At 47.5% G+C, this 21,409-nt stretch overlaps 1 protein-coding gene across 1 annotated transcript in view; it reads left to right on the forward strand.

Moving 5' to 3' along the window:
- The window catches only part of SLC6A5 (solute carrier family 6 member 5), a 53,970-nt gene that overhangs the window by 11,783 nt on the left and 20,778 nt on the right, over positions 1–21,409 (forward strand). The window contains exons 7-11 of the mRNA XM_007122979.3: positions 4,621–4,762; positions 7,971–8,103; positions 14,746–14,880; positions 16,653–16,756; positions 21,188–21,312. Coding sequence (XP_007123041.2) covers positions 4,621–4,762; positions 7,971–8,103; positions 14,746–14,880; positions 16,653–16,756; positions 21,188–21,312 — 639 coding nt within the window. The remainder of the gene's footprint in view (positions 1–4,620; positions 4,763–7,970; positions 8,104–14,745; positions 14,881–16,652; positions 16,757–21,187; positions 21,313–21,409) is intronic.

Below are 21,409 nucleotides of genomic sequence, written 5' to 3' on the forward strand. Positions count from 1 at the left end.
GAAACACTTAGACGTGTAACAAAAATTCAATAATTCCATGGTTCAGATAAATTATAGTGCATCCAAAGGATGAAGTATTCTATAGTCTTTAAAAGTGAATATTCATTAAACATAGGGAAATCGTCAGCAGATCATGTTAAATGTAAAAGCAGGATACCAATTTATAGTATAATTTCATTTTTACAAACAATATGTGCTGGCTAGAAAACATATAGGAAGGTGATACGCAAAATGTTAACTGGTAAACTTGGGGCCATTCTTTTTTTTCTACATTTTCTATCAGGGATGTGTGTTTATTTTGTAGTTGGAGAATATATATGTATATGTATGTGTACACACACATATATATATATACACACATATATATAGTGTGTGTGTATTTTTTTACAGCAAGCTGAGCACAATGACTGGGCCAGGCCCCCCTGGTTTTGTGGAATTTTTTGCCTGGCTCACAATATCCCAGGGAACATGAAAGCCAGAGTGAAGACATTATACAGCTAAGCAACTTGTCGACTGGTATAAACCATGAAAACGGTGCAAGCTCTGAGCAGAGAGAGACAATGGACATTTTTCACTCTATTCCCTGGAAACATATGGACAGGGTGGGCAGATCTTATTTCATTCTTAGCCAGTGCTTTAAAATGTTTTGTTTGTTTGTTGAAAATGGAGGTATCAATCCTTTCCCCTCTCTTAGTGGAGCCCCTCCATCTGCCCTTCCCTGGGTTATCTGCACTTGACCGGGGCCAGGTATCCTTTGTGTAAGTATTGATCCTTTGGGATCCTGGGGTGTCTTGGAAAAGGGGATGATGGCCTGACTTACAGAGACATGGGTAGCTTTGTAGCCCCACTGCTCTGCTGGACAAGACCGGAGTCCAGACAGTGATGTCCCAGGCTGCCTCCCAAGTGGCCATACTGAGAGAGGCTTGTTTAGGAAATGGAAAAACTCCCTTCCCCAGGGCAGTGTTCCATAAATGACCTTCCAGGCTCACCCTCCCCCTTACAACCCCATAACCACCGTACCCTGTGATAGTGGGTAGCTTGTCCCAGGAGAGGGGGGTAGATTCCCACGCCATTATGACCTTCACTCATAGCAGGGAGGGGTTTATCCCATGGCCCCTCAGCTCTGTTAGGGACATACTGCCTGGGGGCCCTACCTCATCATTCAGATGCCAGGACCCTGTACCTGCTCCGGCCGTGGGCAAAAGCCCTGGCTCCGTCCACGGTGGAGGCTGAGCTTGCCACACATTTCTCAGGTGTAGATTGTGAGAGAAGCTGTCCTCCTTAGGGGCGTTCAACCCTCCAGGTATTTGTAATGTTGAAGGGCTAAGCCATGCCCTGCCAAGTAAGACCAACGACTGTTCTTTGAAATTAGGAGCTCGCTGGGTCATTTAAAATGGGAAGTGCATAAATATCATTTCTGTTTCTGGAATGGCTTAATTTTCATGAGAACCTTAATTCAGTGATTCCTTTTCTCCCTAGTCTTTCACGTGCTTTCATTTATTCATAATTGCCCGCGTAAAGAGAATCTCATTCGAACAGCTTCCAATTCAGCACGATTCTTATCGCTGTTCTTTGTTCAGGGTTGCTGGGCCGCAGAGCTAGCCGATGACACGGCCCATCGTTCCGTTGCTGGCCGACCTGAAGGCGCAGTGTGCTGGGAAGCACGCCTCTGCCGCCCAGTGGTGGCAAGGGATGTTGCAGGAGGCTTGAGGCTGCAGGGAGCCCTGCTGCAGTGCCTCAGGGACGCTGTGACCTTGCACTGCAGCGGAGAGCGGTGATCAAGAGACGCCCAGAGACGCTCTGTAGGGAAGCTGCCCATGTGCTTCTCAGTGCCAGTTTTGGAAGCAAGCGATTTGGCGTTTGACCGTGTGTTAGCTATCTCTTCTGTCTTAGGGGACGTACTTTTGGGCAGGAGAGCGAGAAATAACTTCTGTGCTTACTTACAGAAAAGGGCTACGGATGGTGCTTTAATTGTCTTCATTCTGGTCCCTGCTTGGGGGAAATAAATTCTTCCTCGGTAAATAGTTGCTAATTATGAGGTGAGAATCCCCCTGAAAGTCTCTGTTATTCGATTAAAGAAGATAATTTTGAGCAAGAAGGTATTTTGAGGACTCTAATAGTGGTGGTTCTCAAACCTGGGAGATTTTGGCAGGAGGCATTTGACAGTGTTCATAGACATTTTTGGTTGTCACGACTGGGCTGGGGTGGGGTGGGGGGGGTGGATGTTCCTGGCATCCAGTGGGCAGAGGCCAGGGATGTTGCTAATACCCTGCAATGCATGGGCAGCCTCCCACAACAGAGTTTTCTCGTCCCAAGTGTTAGTAGTACTGCTGTTTAGAAAAATTCTGGTCTAAAGGACTAATCAGAGGGAAGGGATTCTTTTCATTACTCTTTTCAATTTTATCCAGTATTCTGAGATATTCTGGGGGATGTGTGGGAGGTAGTAGATAATTTACGGCTGGCCAGTGGGATTGAGAGATGATGTTGAGGATTAGAGATGCTCACCCCATGCAACGGTATAACGATGGCGATTGCATTACGCCTAAGTTTTACTGAATCCAGCTGTGTGCTAGGCATTGCGTGAAATTTTTCCATTCATGATCTATCTCACTTAATTTGGTTCTTGGAACAACCTTCAAACCAGATACACTATTATCCGAAAATGGAGGCTTGGACAGATTAAGGAACTCATCCAAGCTCTCAGGGCTAGTGGAACTCCTGAACCCCTGGTTTTACCCACTTTGCTGTTCCACAGAGGGCATAAATTGGGAGTCCACGCACCAGATCTAGGCTGCATGTGCTTTTTTGTTTTGTTTCGTTTTGGTCCACAGCGCTTAAAGACAATTTGGCCTTATTTCCAATGTTTTAAAATGGAGAGATTTCATGTAAATATCCGGATTTTCTGCATCTTTTATCAGGACACCTAGAAAAGCATGGCACTGATTGGCTGGTAAGTCGTCCCTCGGTATTAATGGGACTGGTTCCAGGAGCCCTTTCGGATACCAAAATCTGCAGATGTTCAAGTCCCTTATATAAAATGGTGTAGTACAATGAAAACAGTAGTCAGCCAACTGCCGTCGAAATCTCAGTCCGTGGTTGATTGAATCCATGGATGTAAAACTGCAGATACGGAGGGCAGACCGTACTCTCTGTTTTGACACCCCTTTTTACCCTCCATTTTATATCTTTCTAATTTGTGTCACCAGCCTGGCTTCTGAAGGTGTTTGAGTTTATGTTCCCTGCTCTCTGCTTCCCAGTAAGGTGGTTAAGAGCATGGCCTCCAAAGAGAGAGTGACTGTTTGCCTCCTGATTCTGTCGTGTGACCTTGACAAGCAGCCGCACTTCTCTGTGCCCAGTTTCTTTACCTCTAACATACAGATAATAACAATACCTACCTCGCAGGCGTGATGTGAGGCTCAAATTAGTTAATGCACAGAAGACATTTAAAACAGTACCTAGTAAGTGCCATATAAGTGTTAGTTATTGTTGTTATTGTTACTTTTCATTTCTTTATAAATTAATATCCTTTGGCATTAATCCTGGTGGACTCTTTATCTAAAATATCCATCAGGTGATCATAGAAACATTGTAATGTGGTCAGAAAGACTTCAGTATCTTCCTATTTCAAATGAGGATAACCATAGGCACCTCCCCGGTCTTCTGAGGCTTCCACAAGATAATAATTGGTACAGTGTCCAGCACGGTACCTGACATGCTAAGACTCACCTGATTCGTTCCCTGTTCCCGTCCCAGCCTAGGTCAGGCATTCTCAACCTCAGCACTATTGACATTTTAGGCTGGATAATTCTCTGTCGTGGGGCTGTGCTGTGCATTGTTGGACGTTTAGCAGCATCCCTGGCCTCTGTCCACTAGTTGCCAGTACCACCCTTTTCCCCAAATATGACAACTAAAAATGTCCCCCGACATTGCCAAGTGCCCCCTAGTGGACAAATTCGTTCCCAGTTGAGAGCCACTGTGTTCAGTCCTGTTGCAGGCTCACGAGCACGTGCGAGTGTGCAGAAAGCATGTGGCACACGTATCTTAGGGAACTTCTGTAAGTCGGCCGTTGTGCCAGGCAGTGGGTTCAAGGTGGGCTTATTAGTAAGCCTTCTGTGGTAGAGCCCTTCAGAAGTTTTACTTATGTCTGATTAAAATTCATTTCTGCAAAAAGCCATGTATTTTTTGTGGAGTCATAACCATCTGGCTTTGAACCCTGATTCTCTTCCTCATTAGCTGTGTGATTTTGGTAGAATGACCTAACCTCTGAGCCTTTTTCCTCATCTGAAAGACGGAGGCAATAGCACCCACAGCACAGGATGTTGTGAGCCTTACGTGAGATAATGCATGTAAAAGTGCTTGGCGTGCAGAGAGCGCTCCAGAAATGAGAGCCATTGTTGCCAGGACTGGGTACTGCTGGGGGGTACTGGGGGCTCTGGGATGAATAGCACACAATCTTGGGGTTCATCTGCATCTAGCTCTGCTCAGTTAATACCCTCGCAAAGTTACTCTCCAATATTTGGCGAGTATGTTTGGCTTTTGTTTTTAAGTTGCTAGAGAGATACACGTGTCTGTTTTCTGTACAGATTTAACTGTGTTTTCGTTCCATCCTCTCCTAAACAGATTCCTGTGTGATCAGTGACCATCCCAAAATACAGATCAAGAACTCAACTTTCTGCATTACGGCCTATCCCAACTTGACAATGGTTAATTTCACCAGCCAGGCCAATAAAACCTTTGTCAGTGGAAGTGAAGAGTATTTCAAGTAAGATTTTTAAAAAACGTTTCTAAGAGAAACCCAGTGAATTAGTGACTATCCAACTTGTAGTCTAGAGGCATGGGTTGCCTCCCTCTGCACCCTCCCTACCTACTCAGATGCTCAGGGAGGAAGATTTTTTTCCCTGCTCTGGCTTCTGGGAGCGGGTTATTGTGCCCTGTGGGCCTGGAGAGGAGAGTCGGCTGAATGCTGGCGGGAACAGAATTGGTGCTGCTGTAGTTCGTGATGCTGATGCCAAAAACATTGCGAAACCTTCCCCCGATGCGATCTAAGCAGACCTTCAGTTGACTAGGTTGTTTTTTGTTTTTACTTGTTTTGTTTTTTTCCTTCTGCACTTGTGAGGGGAAGAGAGACAAAAATTCAGGAAAGTCAGGAAACAAATCATGGTCAGTGATTTGGTTTAAAGAAGAACTAATTCTTTCCCTTTTTTTAAAAAAAAACAGGTCTTAGTTTTATACTTTCTTCATCCATTTTGTCAGACATTGGGGATTGAGGTTTAGGGATTTAGGAAATCCTCAGCCACCACAGGAAGATTTAATAACGTTCAGGGAATTATTTCATAAGGGAGGTAGATGGAGACAGAGTTCAACAGAGAGTAGATAATGTTCTCTAGCTAAGCCTTAAGTCGGGGGTTGTAAACTCAAATGTACTTGGGGGCTTGGCAGGGAGGAAGAGGTAAGCGATAGAGAATGGTGGGGACTGTGGCCAACGGGAGGGGAGGTCTGCCCAGTGTAAGGGAGGCTGCTGATGCTCAGCTCCAACTGGCCCCTGTCTTATGGGAATGTGGGCAGTGCTGCCAGAGCTTCCATTTTACAAGAGAAGTTGGAAATGAAATAGGAGTTTTTATGTGTCTCTCCCACTTTAAATGTTAACAAACTAATTCAGATGAAATACTGGGGTCACGTAAAATGCATGTATCAGGGGGCCCCTGGTTTGTGGCCTTTACTTAGATAATAGGAAGTGGTGGGCTTCCCTGGTGGCTCAGTGGTTGAGAGTCCACCTGCCGATGCAGGAGACGCGGGTTCGTGTCCCGGTATGGGAGGATCCCACACGTCGCGGAGCAGCTGGGCCCGTGAGCCATGGCCGCTGAGCCTGTGCGTCCGGAGCCTGTGCTCTGCAACGGGAGAGACCACAACAGTGAGAGGCCCACGTAAAGCAAAAAAAAAAAAAAAAAAAGAAAAATAGGAAGTGGTTACTACTGTTCCCACTAGTTCTTCCGAGCTTTCTCTCCTGTGGACTAAGAGGGCACATGGATGTTTCCTGTAGAATAGAAGGGGCACTTAGGCTGAATGAATAATCCCCTTTGAAGAAAACGTAGGACTAGTGAGGGTGGGCCTTGATTCACCCTGAACTCTGAGAAAGGAGTCTGACCTCTTGGTGGGCTGAAATCTGATCACATAATCCATGTGGTCAGGTGTATTATGAAGTGTTTTGCAAATCTGCTTTTGGTGGCTTTGCTAATCCTCTGGGACCAGTCTTAGTTTCCAAGAGGGATGTTGTCAGGAGCTTCTTGGGGCGCATCCAATATCCCTTATTAAATCATGGAGTAGTTGAGATGGCCAAGGGCCCGTGGAATTGTTGGCTAGATGGCCTGCCCATTGTGGGGTTGGGGGTCCTTTTCAGTGCTTAGAAGTATGGTCCCTAAGGTTTGGTAGCCCAGGCCAGTTCCACCCTGGGTGACTTCTCCTCTACTCTAGAGCCCAGGTTGCCCCAGGAGTAGAGACTAAAAGAACCCCAGGTTGCTCTTGTGAACCGCAAAACAGCCTCTCACAATGTCGCTGGCTAGCTGGAGGAGGGGTGCTGCCCCCTTCACTTCCCTCAGCAGGTCAGGACACTCGGCCGTCATGTCTGCAGTCCGGTAGAGTCTGGATGCTGGCTGGCCCTTGATTCAGGTCACAGAAAGACACCCACCTACACTCACAGCACTTTCAACCAGGCTGTGTGACTTTATTACAGAGTTGAGGGGATTGTCCCATCTGGCGTCATGACTCATGGTCTCTGAAGCTGCTTCCTGTCCCCAGGGGTGAGGCTGCCTGCTCGCCCTCTAGCCAGGGGTGCGGGCGTCGCCACCTTCAGCTTACACACAGGTGCCAGCAGCCGCTACAGATGAGCGCCAGCTCCCTTCTGTTTGCGGCTGGTTGTCTGTCTTCGAATACGTTCCTTGAGTAAGGCCCAGCCAGCCCTGCTTTTACATTTCAGCCAACCTCAGCCCTGGGACATGCTCATCACAACCTGAACTAAAATGCACAATGGCATTTTTAATTCTTTTGCCATAATGACTCTGTACTGATTTTTTAAAATTTAAAGTTGTACAAAAGCTGTTGGGATACATTCTCACAAAAGAGTAGAACAATACAGAAACACACAAAAATCATCCTTGACAGTTTAGAGTTTCTGTTAGTGATGTGTCCTTATGTAAAGACAACAACCTCCATAATGCCCACTCCGGGGGCTGCTACACCAGGACCCCTGACGCTGTTGGATTTGTTGCACTGCTCCTGGGGCAGCTCCAGATGACGGTGGAGCTGACATAGGCTTGTTCAGAGCCCACCCAGGGCCATAATTAATTTTTTTTAAGTCGGAGTATAGTTGAATTACAATATTGTGTTAATTTCAGGTATATAGCAAAGTGATTAAGTTACACACACACACATATTCTTTTTTAGATTCTTTTCCCTTATAGGTTATTACAAAATATTGAGTATAGTTCCCTGTGCTAATACAGTAGGTCCTTTAGGGCCATATTTTTTTTTTTTTTGTGGTACGTGGGCCTCTCACTGTTGTGGCCTCTCCCGTTGCGGAGCACAGGCTCCGGACGCGCAGGCTCAGCGGCCATGGCTCACGGGCCCAGCCGCTCTGCGGCATGTGGGATCTTCCCGGATCGGGGCACGAACCCGTGTCCCCTGCATCGGCAGGCGGATTCTCAACCACTGCGCCACCAGGGAAGCCCCTTTAGGGCCATAATTAATTAAAAGCAGGGTAAATTCAGTGGGTCTCACCGCAGATAGCTGTGCGAGGGAGCCCGGATCAGCAAATCCCTCACAACCTGATCTGATCGGGTCCCGGATGGGGAGGGTGGGGATGCTGGGATTTTGTCTGAGGCTCTGCAGGAAGATAAAGCCTGCAGACTGTCACCTCCGCCAGCTCATCCTTCCCCTCCCTCCTCCCCTCTCTCCTCTCTCCTTTCAACTCATAGGTACTTTGTGCTGAAGATTTCTGCAGGGATTGAATATCCTGGCGAGATCAGGTGGCCACTAGCCTTCTGCCTCTTCCTGGCTTGGGTGATTGTGTATGCATCCCTGGCAAAAGGAATCAAGACTTCAGGAAAAGTAAGAACTTGTATTTATCTGAGAGAAAGCTCCGGGACCCCCAGGGCTGTCTGTGTCATAGAGCAGCCAAAAGGCACTGGGATAAGAGTCGGGAGGCCTGGATGGGATTCTGATCCGTCCCTGAGTAGCTGTGAGGCCTTGGACAAGTGACTTCACTGCTGTCAGTAAAATGGGATAATCATGCCTTTCTCCCGGGAGGTTTTAAGGGTTAACTGAGACAGATGTGCTCAGGGCTCCTAGTGGATGGCGGGGGGTCTGTGGTGAGTTTCCTTCCTTCCCTATTGGGGGCCCTTCATTCAGCAGATGGCACTCCCCGGTATGATTCAGTCTCTCCCGAAAGTCTAGAATTGGTGCTGCCGGCTTGTTGCTTCTTGCTCTGGCTGCCAGCTCAGTCCCTGCTCCTCCCAGGAAGCTGGAGGAAGATCACGGTTGTGAAGGGGATGCCTTCTCCTCACTGCTGACCACCCTGTTCTCTGCCTTTCGTGCCCTTTCTCCAACCCCATCCCAACACTCTCCCACCCCACGTGCCCCCGGCATGACAGAGCGATAGTCCTGCCAGCGGGATTTTGGTCGAGCACGTGCTTGGCCCCTCTTGCTAGATAGTCGCTTGGCAGGTCCTTTGGAGGTGGTGGGACACCCCCCCACCAAGCTCAGTTCCAAGGCACGGCAGGCACGGTGTGCAGGGTCCCTCAGGACACGCTGGATGTTGTGGTAAAGGTCCCAGTGTTTTCCCTTCATCTTCCTGCTGCTTTAGAAAAACCCCATGAAACGGTTAACCAACCACTTTGATAACCAATACGAGTTCATCATCTGGAGAGTCATTTGCATGTCTCAGCATGAAACCCCAAATGTCTTTAAGGCCCAAGGAATAGAATGTGATGGTGGACTCTGAAACCATAGGTTGTGGAGTTTGGCTTGGTCCAGTCGTCCAGGCCAGGGTTTACTGTGGTCACAATAGCAAACAACCCGTTTGGAAGGATCCGGCCTCACGGGGGTGAGGGTCCGTGCCGCCTCTCACTTCTCAGGCATGCTTCACAGGCCCCACCAGGCACCCACACCTGGCACCCATCAGCCACAGAGAGCGGTCTGTCTTCTCCCCGGACGCATGGACAAGCTCACGAGGGCCTTCTGATTACAATTCTTTCTGGTGCGCTCCATGTAATCTGGTTCCACACGGGCTTGAATGGTGTATTCTGGCAGCTTGGTCAGGGTCACCTGAGCCAGTGGTGCCCTTAAATGACATCAGGTGGGGAGAGAGCCAGAATGGGGGTTAGGAGACCTGGGTTCTAGCCCCCCAGCCCTTCCGTGGTGTTTTCTGTGTAGGGACATCTCTGCTTGGACGATGAAACCTGGCCGAGCTTCGGATTTGCCCTTAGCTTTTATTTATTTAGCCAATAAGTGGAAAGCAGATTTTCTTTATCTTAGCTATTTCAGGAGCCTTCGGTTGTCACATTTCTAAAGTGAAGGCAATTGGATTGGGTGATGTCTCAGACCTGCTGGCTCTAACATGATTCTGTCGGAACACTTGCTGGGTGAGCTGGGGGTACTTTTCCTCTCTGACCTCTGTTTCCCCCTCTGTAAAATGAGAGCTGGGATTGAGGACCCTGCTAGCTCTGAATGAGTATTATGAGACTGGAGCAATTGTTTTTTTAGGGCAGCAGGAAGATGAGGAAATGTTAACATGACCCTCACAGTAACACCCTGTGAGTCTTGAGGTTTCCTGGGCTCATCGCCTTCCGTGACTTGGAACTGAGCTTGGAGTGGCAGTAAAGGGCCAGCCAGGTCATTGTTTAGCAAGAGGGACCATGTCTTTGCTCAGCCAAAATCGAACCTCAGGACCATCACATTTAGCTAGAGATGGAGAGAGGGCACCTTCAACCATAATCGAAGTGGTCGGACAGGTCTCTAGCGGGATAGGCTAGAAGGTGTGATTGGCAGGAGAAGAGGTGTTAGGTGAGGAGGATCAGAACAGCAGCCTCGTTGGTGACATGAGGAAGGATGGCCTGGGGGCTTTAGAGTCAGACCAGTCTGAGTTCAAATCCCATCTTGATCACTTTCTAGTTGTGTTACTCTGGACAAGCTGTTTAACCATTGGAACCTCAGTTTCCTCATCTGTAAAATGGGAATAATAGTACATCCCTCATAGAGATGTTCTAAGATTAGGTGAGAGAATATATATATATAAAATACCTGGCATATGGTCCGTTCTTAATTGACATCAACTCTTTTCATTTTTGTGATAATGATTGACTGATGTACTGAGTGGATATTGTGCCGTGCTGACATCTTGAAAGCAGTGGCTCTGGTGGGAAAATGGAAAGAGAAAGGGAACTTGGTTGAACACTCTGTGTGCCAGGCACTCTGCTAACTACTTCACCTGCATTAGTGCATTCAATCTGCCCAACAACCAGCTAAGTAAGAACATGTCTTCCCATTTTATAGATAGAGAAGCTGAGGCGCATTAAGGTAGAGTAAATTGCCGGAGGTCACACAGCTTTTTTTTTTTTTTAATGGTGTAGTATTTACATATAACCTACTCACAAACTCCTGAATATTTTATTTTACTTTATTTTTTTTTAAATTAATTAATTATTTATTTATTTGGCTGCTCTGGGTCTTAGCTGCGGCATGAGAACTCTTAGTTGCAGCATGTGGGATCTAGTTCCCTAACCAGAGATGGAACCCGGGCCCCCTGCATTGGGAACGCAGAGTCTTAGCCACTGGACCACAAGGGAAGTCCCGGTCACACAGCTTTTAAGTGGCAGCTCTGGGATTTGAACCCAGGTCTGTCTCCCTTTAAAGCCTAGACTCTTTCCACTACGTGACACCCTCTCCCAAGGAGGGGCTGTTAGAAATAGATGGACATGCAGAATTCTGGAGCCATCATTTTCATATGGGGGGGATAAAAGTCCCCCCACTGTGAATCAGGACCCTTGCACTGCTACCCCGTCCTGCTGTCAATAGCTGTCATTGCCAGCTGGGCAAGTCCCAGGAGGCATCCAGGTCCCATCTTCCACATCTGCAAATTCAAGGGTTAAGATAAATATTCTCTAAGATCCTTCTTTGCTTATCAGTCTGCAAATTTGGGGGGGATGGTGTTAGAATCAGTTCTTGGCATTGATTTAGAATTTAATCCTTGGTGCTAGATTTTATGGGCTCTCTCTATCTTTGAAATGGGGATTTCTGAGTAGCCCTGAGCAAGTAAGCTTTTCTTTTAGATCTGCTAAGTTATCTTTCTGCTTCGTTGAGAAAGGTTTCCAATTAGGGATCAATGATTAATTTTCTTTTAATGAGGAATACCACCAGAAATAATGCATCCCAGTTTATTATCCTGCCCTGGCTTGTGCAGACATTAATCATGGAGCTTTGTTTGGAAGCACGGCTGCAGCACCTCATTATGACAGGCTCCTTTGTGATCAAAGTTCCACCAAGACTGTCATTTCTAAGCAACAGAGATGTCCTTCTTCTGTTGCAGCAAGATAAACTCAGTTCCTCTTGTTCAGGGTCCTAGGAGACAAGAGTGGTTGGTTGCTTCCTATGAGACCTGAGTCTCCCTTTGAGCAGCTAGAATTCCAGAGGCAGGGGCGACCAGCAGGCAGCCTGAAGGTCAAATGCAGCCCATCTGACCTCAGGGGCCGCTCTGCCTGAGAGTTATGGCAAGGACACAAAACTAGCTTAATTAGCTGGCACTGGCTGGGGTGGGGGCAGTGGCCTTACCACCTATTCAGGGCTCCCGTTGTGAGGATGCTGCTGCCAGGTGCCAGGCCAGCAGGCTCAGATCAACTTGTCATTGTCACTCCTGCCAAGTGTAATTCATTACTGTTCAAGTTTAATTCCGCTGACAGTCCATCCTGAAACAGGTGCATTCTGAAGCCCCCATGACACAGGAGAACTAGCTGTGAAGAAACCTCCACAAACACCTGACTAACACTTGACTCACATTGGAGGCACCCCCAGGATTTCGAAATGAAACTGTGTGCCCTTTCAGTTCACCGCAATCCCCATTGACAGAGTGAGTGCATCATTCCACATACCCGGGCCAGACCTGGTGAGGAAAGCAAGTGCCTAGGGTGTGAAATTTAAGGCGGCGCTCACTCTCAGGTTCCTGCATGTGCAGGCTCGGCCCCATGAGAGTGAGTGCTTCCTTAAATTGTGCACCCCGGGTGTTCCCATGCCTCACTCTAGTCCCCGCCCTGCCTCATACATTTCTGATCATGTGGCCCAGTGAGTGGCATTAAAGGTATGAAAATAGGCTTTGTATTTAGAAAGCTTCAAGTCTGGATCTTGGCTCCAGCTGGGAGACCTTGAGTGAGATATTTAATCCTTTGTGAGGGGCTTAACCGGAGCCTCAGTTTCCTCCTCTGTAAAATGGGACTGCAAAGAGCTGATCCATGGAGGCAACTCCAGAAATGGGCTGTCTCCCGCACTCAAACGGGAGCAGCGTCTCAGCCGGTTAGACTGGTGCCACTTCTGGGGTCTTCTTCCTGCTGGACCCCACTATCTATGTCATCTCCTCTCTCCTGACTCCTTCCATCCTCATCTCCCACTAGCTCCACATGGTCAGGAGGTGAAGAGGATATCCCTTATTTGTCACCCTGCCCCTGCTGTCTTGGAGGGGCCCCGCCCGGCCCTGTAGCATTCCTCTCCCCAGCCCCATCTGACAGCTGCAGGGACAGCCCAGGTCATCCTGTGGTGGGTGATTTTCTCCTGAGACGTCAGATGCCTTTGGGTTTCCTACCGTCTGTGAGGGTTTGGTGGTCCAGGACAGGAGCTTAGCCTCATCCTTCCAAGTGTCTCCTAATGCACTTTTGGGATGTAACTGGCTTATGAGCTGAGGGTTGCCAGGGTTATTAAATTTAGGACTGGTGAGTCATTGGCAAGACAGAAATGGCACTTCTCTTTCCAGGGTCCCAGGCCTGTTCCACGTCGTATGCATCGTCCCTTTGTGCTCTTCCAACAGCCCTGTGAGGAATATGCTTTTGTTATTGCCACTTTGCAGGTGTGGACACTGAGGCTCAGTGAGGTTAAGTCACTTCCCAAGGTGGCCCAGCTCATAAGTGATGGAGCTGGAATTTGAACTCAGGCCCGTGGGAGTGCAGAGCCCAAGCTCTCCCAGTCTGCTCTTCTCTCTGTCTACTGAATCCTGGTCCCAAGCCTTTCCTCCACTCTGAGGTTTGATTGACAGATAAGGAAGGTGCCTCTCACTCATCCGCATTCAACCACAGCCCCCACGTTCTGCTGATGATATTTCCCAAATGTTTCCTGGCTCTGGTCCTTCCCTCTCGTTCAGAATCTAGGAGCCTCCTTCGGCTGGTACTCAGGGCCTCCACGACCTGTCTCCTCCCATGTCTCTAGTGCCCCGTTGCTCTTAGCCTCAACTGTGTGCTGTGCTCCTAGTGAATTTAGGGCCTTGCCCTCACCCCTGCCTTTCCCACTTTCTTCCCTCACCCTCCCACCTCACCTCACCTCCTCTGCGTGGCACTTGGCCTCTAAGATCCGACTCGCGTGTCCTCTCCATTCATCTTTTTGTAATCTCCTGGATTGAGCCCAGTGCACTCCCCTGGACTTCCCAGTGTCCTGTTTGGAACTGCTTAGCCCATTATTCAGACATTGTCTCTGGGTCTCCGAGGTCGAGTTCCTTCACCTTTATGCATCTAAGCCCTGGCACAGCTTCCAGGTCATAGTAGGCCGTGATAAATGCTTGTTGAACTTAACTGCATTGAATGACCATCTGTTACAAGTTAGGTGCTGTGCTAGGGGCCCATTTAATCCTCAATTATTTTTTTTAAGAAATGTGCTATTGGGCTTCCCTGGTGGTGCAGTGGTTGAGAGTCCGCCTGCCGATACAGGGGACACGGGTTCGTGCGCAGTGGTTGAGAGTCCGCCTGCCGATGCAGGGGACACGGGTTCGTGCCCGGGTGCGGGAGGATCCCACATGCCGCGGAGCGGCTGGGCTCGTGAGCCCTGGCCGCTGAGCCTGCGCGTCCAGAGCCTGTGCTCCGCAGCAGGAGAGGCCACAGCAGTGAGAGGCCCGCGTACCGCAAAAAAAAAAAACAAAACAAAAAAGAAACGTGCTATTATCCCCAGTTTACAGCTGCAGAAACTGAGATTCAGAGAGCTGATTAGCTTGACCTAAGTCTCATAGCTACTCAGGGCCAGAGATGTGATTTTACTTGAACCTAAATATGTCTAATTCTAAGATTATGGTTCTCTCATGTCACTAGGCTGCCTCACTTAGGGTGTGTGTATAAACAAGGATGGAAAACTTAAGCTAAAGAAATTAATCTCTAATGGTGGCATTTGGGGCCTGAAGCAGAGGGTGGGCTAGGAGTTAAGGAGGAGGGGGGCACATCACCTTTCTCTTTCAGGTTTGGTCCATAGGGAGTTGTCCACTTCTGCACTGCAGGCTGACTCAATCCACAGCCGTGGGTGTCCCCCTCGAGACTTCATTTCTGGCTCTCTCTGATTCACCTTTGGTCCCAGTGCCTTCCTTGTGTCCCCAGACCTGGAAGAGTTTGGGGAAAACTACCCTATCAGGCACTTGTGTCCGGGTGGCAGATCACACTCTGCCTCTGTTGATGCTCCTTTGGTCACATCCTGTGTGTCTGCTCATTGCGGCCCCCGTGTCGGTGGTTTTTCCAGGTGGTGTACTTCACGGCCACGTTCCCGTATGTTGTGCTTGTGATCCTCCTCATCCGAGGAGTTACCCTGCCTGGAGCTGGCGCTGGGATTTGGTACTTCATCACACCTAAGTGGGAGAAACTTACGGATGCCACGGTGGGCTTCTGATTTCCTTTATGACGCGCCTGTCGGGGGAACGGCACATGGGGATGGGTCCCGCTCCGGGACACTGTTTAGCAGAAGGGGTCAGACCTCGGCCCACAGGGCATCTCACTGTTTGCCTTTACAAACTCCTGATAATCTTGAAACGTTACACACTCAGGAAGTTTTTAATGAGAAGTGAGCAGCTGGGGGTTTCAGATTCCTGGAATAGTTGTCCTGCATCTGGGAGGCTGCGGATGCTGAAATGAAGAATGAAATTCCCTTAATAGCTTCGGGCCACCTCATGCCACTTACCTGTTGCTAATTATAGTGTGTTGGAAATGGAGTTGTGCTGGTTGGAAAATAATAGCACTTAGGCAAACCGCAAGCAATTATAATTTAAAGGGCTCAGACAGATTTGAATACTTCTGGCACACCGAGACACAGAGCCAGCACACACTTACACTTTCTCTTGGCATATTCTGTACAGGCATATCTTACTCTAAAATTCCCAACCCCCAGAACTTCACATGAGGGGGTGATTGTTTAATAAGAAATGCATTTTCTCACCTTAAAGAAAAATCTGCTTTTCCAGAAGAGTTTAAGAAAGCATAACTAGGATTGAGTTTGCACATAATGAAAAACCTCCAGATAATGGCAGCTTTAACAAAAGTTTATTTCACTTGCAGCCCAGTGGTAGATAGTCAAGCACTGGTTGGGTGGCTCCATAGTGTCCCAGGTTCCTGTCTTTCTGCCCCACCATCCTCAGTGAATAGCTGCCATGTAGCTGCCAGAGCTCCACCCATCATGCCAGCATTCCAGGTGGCACAAAGCAGTGAGGGAAGAGACAGAGATAGGCATCCTCCTTCTCTTTAAAAGAGGAGAAAGCCCAGAAATTCCACATAACACTTGATTTTCTCATCGTTGGCCAGAAACTAAGTCATATGATGATTTACTCTCAGCTGCACCTCTCCTTGATTCTGGGAGGTGGCCATTTGGCTGGACATATGGCTGCCTTTAAATAAAACCACAGCTTTGTTAGTAAGGAGCATGGGAGAATGGAGGTTGTGGTACAGACTTTGCCAGCACACACTTGAACTTTCTCTTTGCATATGTTAAGCACAATTTAAAAACCAGTTTTAATTTATAAAAATGATAGGAAGTCCATATCAAATCATATAAATCTATAGCTCAAACTCTTGAGTAGCTTTCTGGAGTTTAATGAGGACAATTGAAAGAAATCTCCAAGATGACCAAGAGATGTTGTCAGCCAATTTCGAGAATGAGGTGGCACTGTAAAATCCACTGAGCTGTGGCACAGAGCTTGCTTTACTTTGATGAGGGGCTACAGAATTTCAGATTTTTAGTAAATTATTGTAATCTTTAGGAATGTCAATTTTATTTTTTGGGGGGAATGTCAATTTTAAAAGGTTTTCATTTTGTATCCATGAATATTTTTGCTGTTCCAAATTGTTTTTTTGAGTGTGTTTCCAGCTAAAGAAAGGGCTCTCCCCTTTTGTTTAGTTTTAGATTGTAGGGCTTGTAAGCATGAAATGTGTACATTGCTTATTGAGTTCCTCTCCTTTGATTAGAATGGAGTTAGAGTCTCCCAGGTCATTTACTGCCTTTTTGGCTTCCAGTGTATGTTTCTCGTTTATGTTGGTGCCAAAGTCATCTTGTCCTGACTGACTTTTCCCCGGGGGGAGATGGTGTGGCTTTGGGAGACTCCCCTCCCCCGGCCCAGCCTCCTTCAGTGACCTTGAATCTTCCCCTCTTTTGCCTCCCAGGTGTGGAAAGATGCTGCCACTCAGATTTTCTTCTCTTTATCTGCTGCATGGGGAGGCCTGATCACTCTTTCTTCTTACAACAAATTCCACAACAACTGCTACAGGTATGTGGAAGCACTTCAAGTCCCAGAGGTAGCAGGTGAGTGGGACTAGGGCCTGGGGACAGAATCATGGGCTGCGTCATCAGACACCTGAGGCCATATCCTCACACTTCACCCAAGGCAGAGCCCGACAGTTAGCTCTGGTGTAGGGGAAATCGCCTGCTAAGGCCTAGATGCTGGCTTCTGGTGGCCTGGCTTGGACCCCAATTTGCACCCTGGTTCTGACGCATGGGATGGAATTGAGTTTCTCTGGAGGTGCCATGCAGCTGGTTGTGTCCTGGAATAGTCATTTGTGCGCTATCTAGTCCATGGATACAGTTGTATGGTAGTCGCTGATGAAGTATGGTCATTCAGTCACTCGACAAACACTTTTCTAGAGAGCCCTGTAAGAAAGCAGCATGGTACAGTGGAAAGAATACCTTGGTGATGGATGTGTTCATTAACTCAATGGTGGGACTCCTGTTTCAATGCATATGTATATCAAATCATCAGGTTGTACACTTTAAATATGTTAAAAGGTATTACAATTTTATCTGTCAGTTAAACCCAAATTTATGCAAACTTTGAGTCCCCTCCCAGATTTAGGAAACAGAACATCAGGAGGTGGGGCAGGCCCGGGAATCTCCATATCGAGACAGGATCCTCAGGTGATTCTGGTGCAGGGTGACATTTGGATAGTGTGATATTAGGGGACTCTGGAACCCCAAAGATGTGAGAGAGCCTGGACAGCTTCTGGAGGAGGTGACATCTGAAATTTAAATCCATCTGTGACAAACAGTAAGAAAATACTGAGGGGCTGATTAAAAAAAAAAAGAAAGAAAGAACCTTGGAGTCAGAGAGATTTGCATTTGTATTATGACTTCTCCATTTTCTAAAACTCCAAGACATGGGTAAGATACTTCACGTCTCTGAATCTCTGTTTTCTCATCTGTAAAATGCAGACTATAATATTTTGTTGAAGGGTAAGAGATGATGTATGCAAAATTCTCACAGCAATATTTTGCACATAGTAGGTGCTCAGTAGACAGCAGTTGCCATTCTTCTTATTTTTAATCATGCATGAGATATTTCGTGAACCGAAAGGCAGAGATTATAGTTAAGCTGTGGCCTAGCCTGGCTGGGATGGCCTCACACAAGTGACATCTATGCTGGGCCAAATTTCAAAAGGTGTTAGGGGAGGAAAGGAATGTTCTCAAGTGGGGATGAGTGTGGATAGGTGTGATGGAGACGTGGGGGGAGCAGGGTGATGGGACTGGAGCAGGTGTGTGCTTACCGGGCAAGAAGGAAATGAGGCCTGAGAATCGGCTGAGGCCAGATTGGAGAGAGCCTTTGTGTTAGTCTCCTGGGGCTGCCGTAACAAATAGCACAGAGTGAGTGACCTGAACAACAGAAATTAATTTTCTCGCAGTTCTGGAGGCTAGAAGTCCAAGATCAAGGTGTCGACGGGGCTGATTTCTTCTGAGCCCTCTCTGCATGGCCTGTAGCTGGCCGTCTTCTCCCTGTGTCTCTACATGGTCTTCCCGCTGTGTGCCCTGATCTCCTCTTCTTATAAGGGCATCAATTGTATTGGATTAGCACCCACTCTCACAATTTCCTCTTAATCACCTGCTTAAAGACCCTATTTTCTTTTTTCTTTTTTTTTTTTTTAAGTTCAGAGATATTTTTAATTTCAGACTCTTTCACTAACGCTCTTTGGAGATAAATCATTTCATTTATATGGGCCTTAGTTTTCACAACTATAATAGTTGGAAGCTTGACTAGATGATCCGTATGTAGTCTTCCAATTCTAAAATCTTCCACTAATTTGGAGTCCTACAATAATTGCCCTTGCAATACATGCACGCTGCCACCAAGTAGCAGTAGAGACTATTAGTTCCTTTTTTATCCTTAGTGGGGAGTGCATTTTGACATCGGACTTATCCGTCAATAGTACAACCTGTTAATATAACTATAAAATAACAAAATAATCTGGTATTATTTCCTGTAAAGCAGAAGCTTTACATTGAAAGACCCTATTTTCAAATGCAGTCTAATTCTGAGGAACTGGGGGTTGGGACTTCAACATTTACATTTTGGGGGCACACAATTCAGCCCGTAACAGCTAGAATGCCAGACTAAGGTGTCTGAACTTCTTTGGTCATAGTTGCTTATTAACTTATGACCCGCGAGAATCAGTCTGAGCATCGTCCAAGGGGGAAGCATTGCTCTGTGCTTTGTTAGAAATGAGGCTGTGTGGTGTGGCTAACGGGCAGGAAGTCTGGGTTCAAATCAGAACCTACCATTATGAGCCCATTACCTTCCCCTGGGCCTCAGTTTCCCCATCAGTAAACTAAGGTCCTGGACAAGGTGGGCTGTATCCTGAGCACTTGCTCTGTGCCAGGCTCTGTGCAGTGCAGGCCTCATCTGGTTCTGTCCTCACAATAACCTGTGAAGGAGGTGGAGTCATTGCCACCATTTAAAATCAGAGTGGAGAGAAGGGAACCCTCCTGCACTGTTGGTGGGAATGTAAATTGATACAGCCACTATGGAGAACAGTGTGGAGGTTCCTTAAAAAACTAAAAATAGAGCTACCCTCTGACCCAGCAATCCCACTACTGGGCATATATCTGATGAAAACCATAATTTGAAAAGATACATGCACTGTTTACTGCGGCACTATTTACAATAGCCAGGACACGGAAGCAACCGAAATGTCCATCAACAGAGGAATAGATAAAGAAGATGTGGGGCTTCCCTGGTGGTGCAGTGGTTGAGAATCTGCCTGCTAATGCAGGGGACATGGGTTCGAGCCCTGGTCTGGGAAGATCCCACATGCCGCGGAGCAACTAGGCCCATGAACCACAACTACTGAGCCTGCGCGTCTGGAGCCTGTGCTCCGCAACAAGTGATGCGGCCATAGTGAGAGGCCTGCGCACCGCGATGAAGAGTGGCCCCCGCTTGCCGCGACTAGAGAAAGCCCTCACATAGAAACGAAGACCCAACACAGCCAAAAGTAAAATAATAAATAAATAAATAAATAAAAGAAATGCATTTCCATTAAAAAAAAAGATGTGGTACATATATACAATGGAATATTACTCAGCCATAAAAGGGAACAAAATAATGCCATTTGCAGCAACATGAACCACAACTACTGAGCCTGCGCGTCTGGAGCCTGTGCTCCGCAACAAGTGATGCGGCCATAGTGAGAGGCCTGCGCACCGCGATGAAGAGTGGCCCCCGCTTGCCGCGACTAGAGAAAGCCCTCACATAGAAACGAAGACCCAACACAGCCAAAAGTAAAATAATAAATAAATAAATAAATAAAAGAAATGCATTTCCATTAAAAAAAAAGATGTGGTACATATATACAATGGAATATTACTCAGCCATAAAAGGGAACAAAATAATGCCATTTGCAGCAACATGGACCTAGAGACTGTCATACTGAGTGAAGTAAGTCAGACAGAGAAAGACAAATATCATATGATATCGTTTATATGTGGAATCTAAGAAAAGGGTACAAATGAACTTATCTTCAAAATAGAAGTTTTTGTAGAGTTACAGATGTAGGAAACAAACTTATGGTTACCGGGGGTAAGAGGGGGAAGGATAAATAGGGAGATTGGGATTGACATATACACTCTACTATATATAAAATAGATGACTAAAAAGGACCTACTGTATAGCACAGGGAACTCTACTCAATACTCTGTAATGACCTACATGGGAAAAGAATTTGAAAAAAGAGAGGATATGTGTAAAAAAAAAAAAATAAAGTCAGAGTGGAGAGGAAGTGACTTGGTCAAGGTCATGCCTCTAACATGTAAGAGAATTTGGCCTGACGGCTCCATCTAGCTGTGACTCCTCTCTTGTGTCTGGGATGGACAGGGCAGGCCGGGAGCGGCAGCCATATGGCCAGCAGAGGGCGGTGGCACCGAGGTGCTGGTCTCCTCTCCCCGCCTCCCTTGCCCTTCTAGGCCCGTGTGCCCCAACCCCAGGCTGTTCTCATGCTTGGTGGCATTTGTCGGTCCCACCGCCTTCTCTTCTCTCATACGTCGTTCCTGTCCCGTAGTCTGCAAAAGGCCTCATCCCCTCAATATCTGCTCTGATGGACAGACTTACCTCTGCCACTGCCAGGAGGGGAGATCCAGTTCTTGGGCAGGTGGAGCCAGAGCTCTGTCCCAGAGGCCCTGGAGCAGGGCAGTTAGGGGAGGGAGAGCTTTTTGAGTCTTTTGGTGCTTATCCACTTGGCCCAAGAGAGCCTGTGGTCAGGACTGGTGGTTCCTTTTCTTGTGAATAAGAGAAACAAGACCAGCCTACAGTGAGTACCTATTTAGGAATGGGCATGTGGACATGGGCACACAAACACGCGAGCGCACATTCATGTGTCCCTCCCCTATCCCTTCCTCCTCACAAAGCACGCCTATTGGCAAACTTTTCTCTTCCTCCCAGGGACACCCTAATTGTTACCTGCACCAACAGTGCCACGAGCATCTTCGCCGGCTTCGTCATCTTCTCAGTCATCGGCTTCATGGCCAATGAACGCAAGGTTAACATCGAGAACGTGGCAGACCAAGGTACAGTGCACTGGTCTCCCTGCTGTCGTAGGGCAGGTTCCAGGTTCACACCCTGAGCTCCTCAGTTATGCTATGCTAGGAAGTTGGCCTTCTGGAA

Source organism: Physeter macrocephalus, chromosome 16 (assembly GCF_002837175.3).
Source record: "Physeter macrocephalus isolate SW-GA chromosome 16, ASM283717v5, whole genome shotgun sequence".
Lineage (NCBI taxonomy): Eukaryota > Metazoa > Chordata > Mammalia > Artiodactyla > Physeteridae > Physeter > Physeter macrocephalus.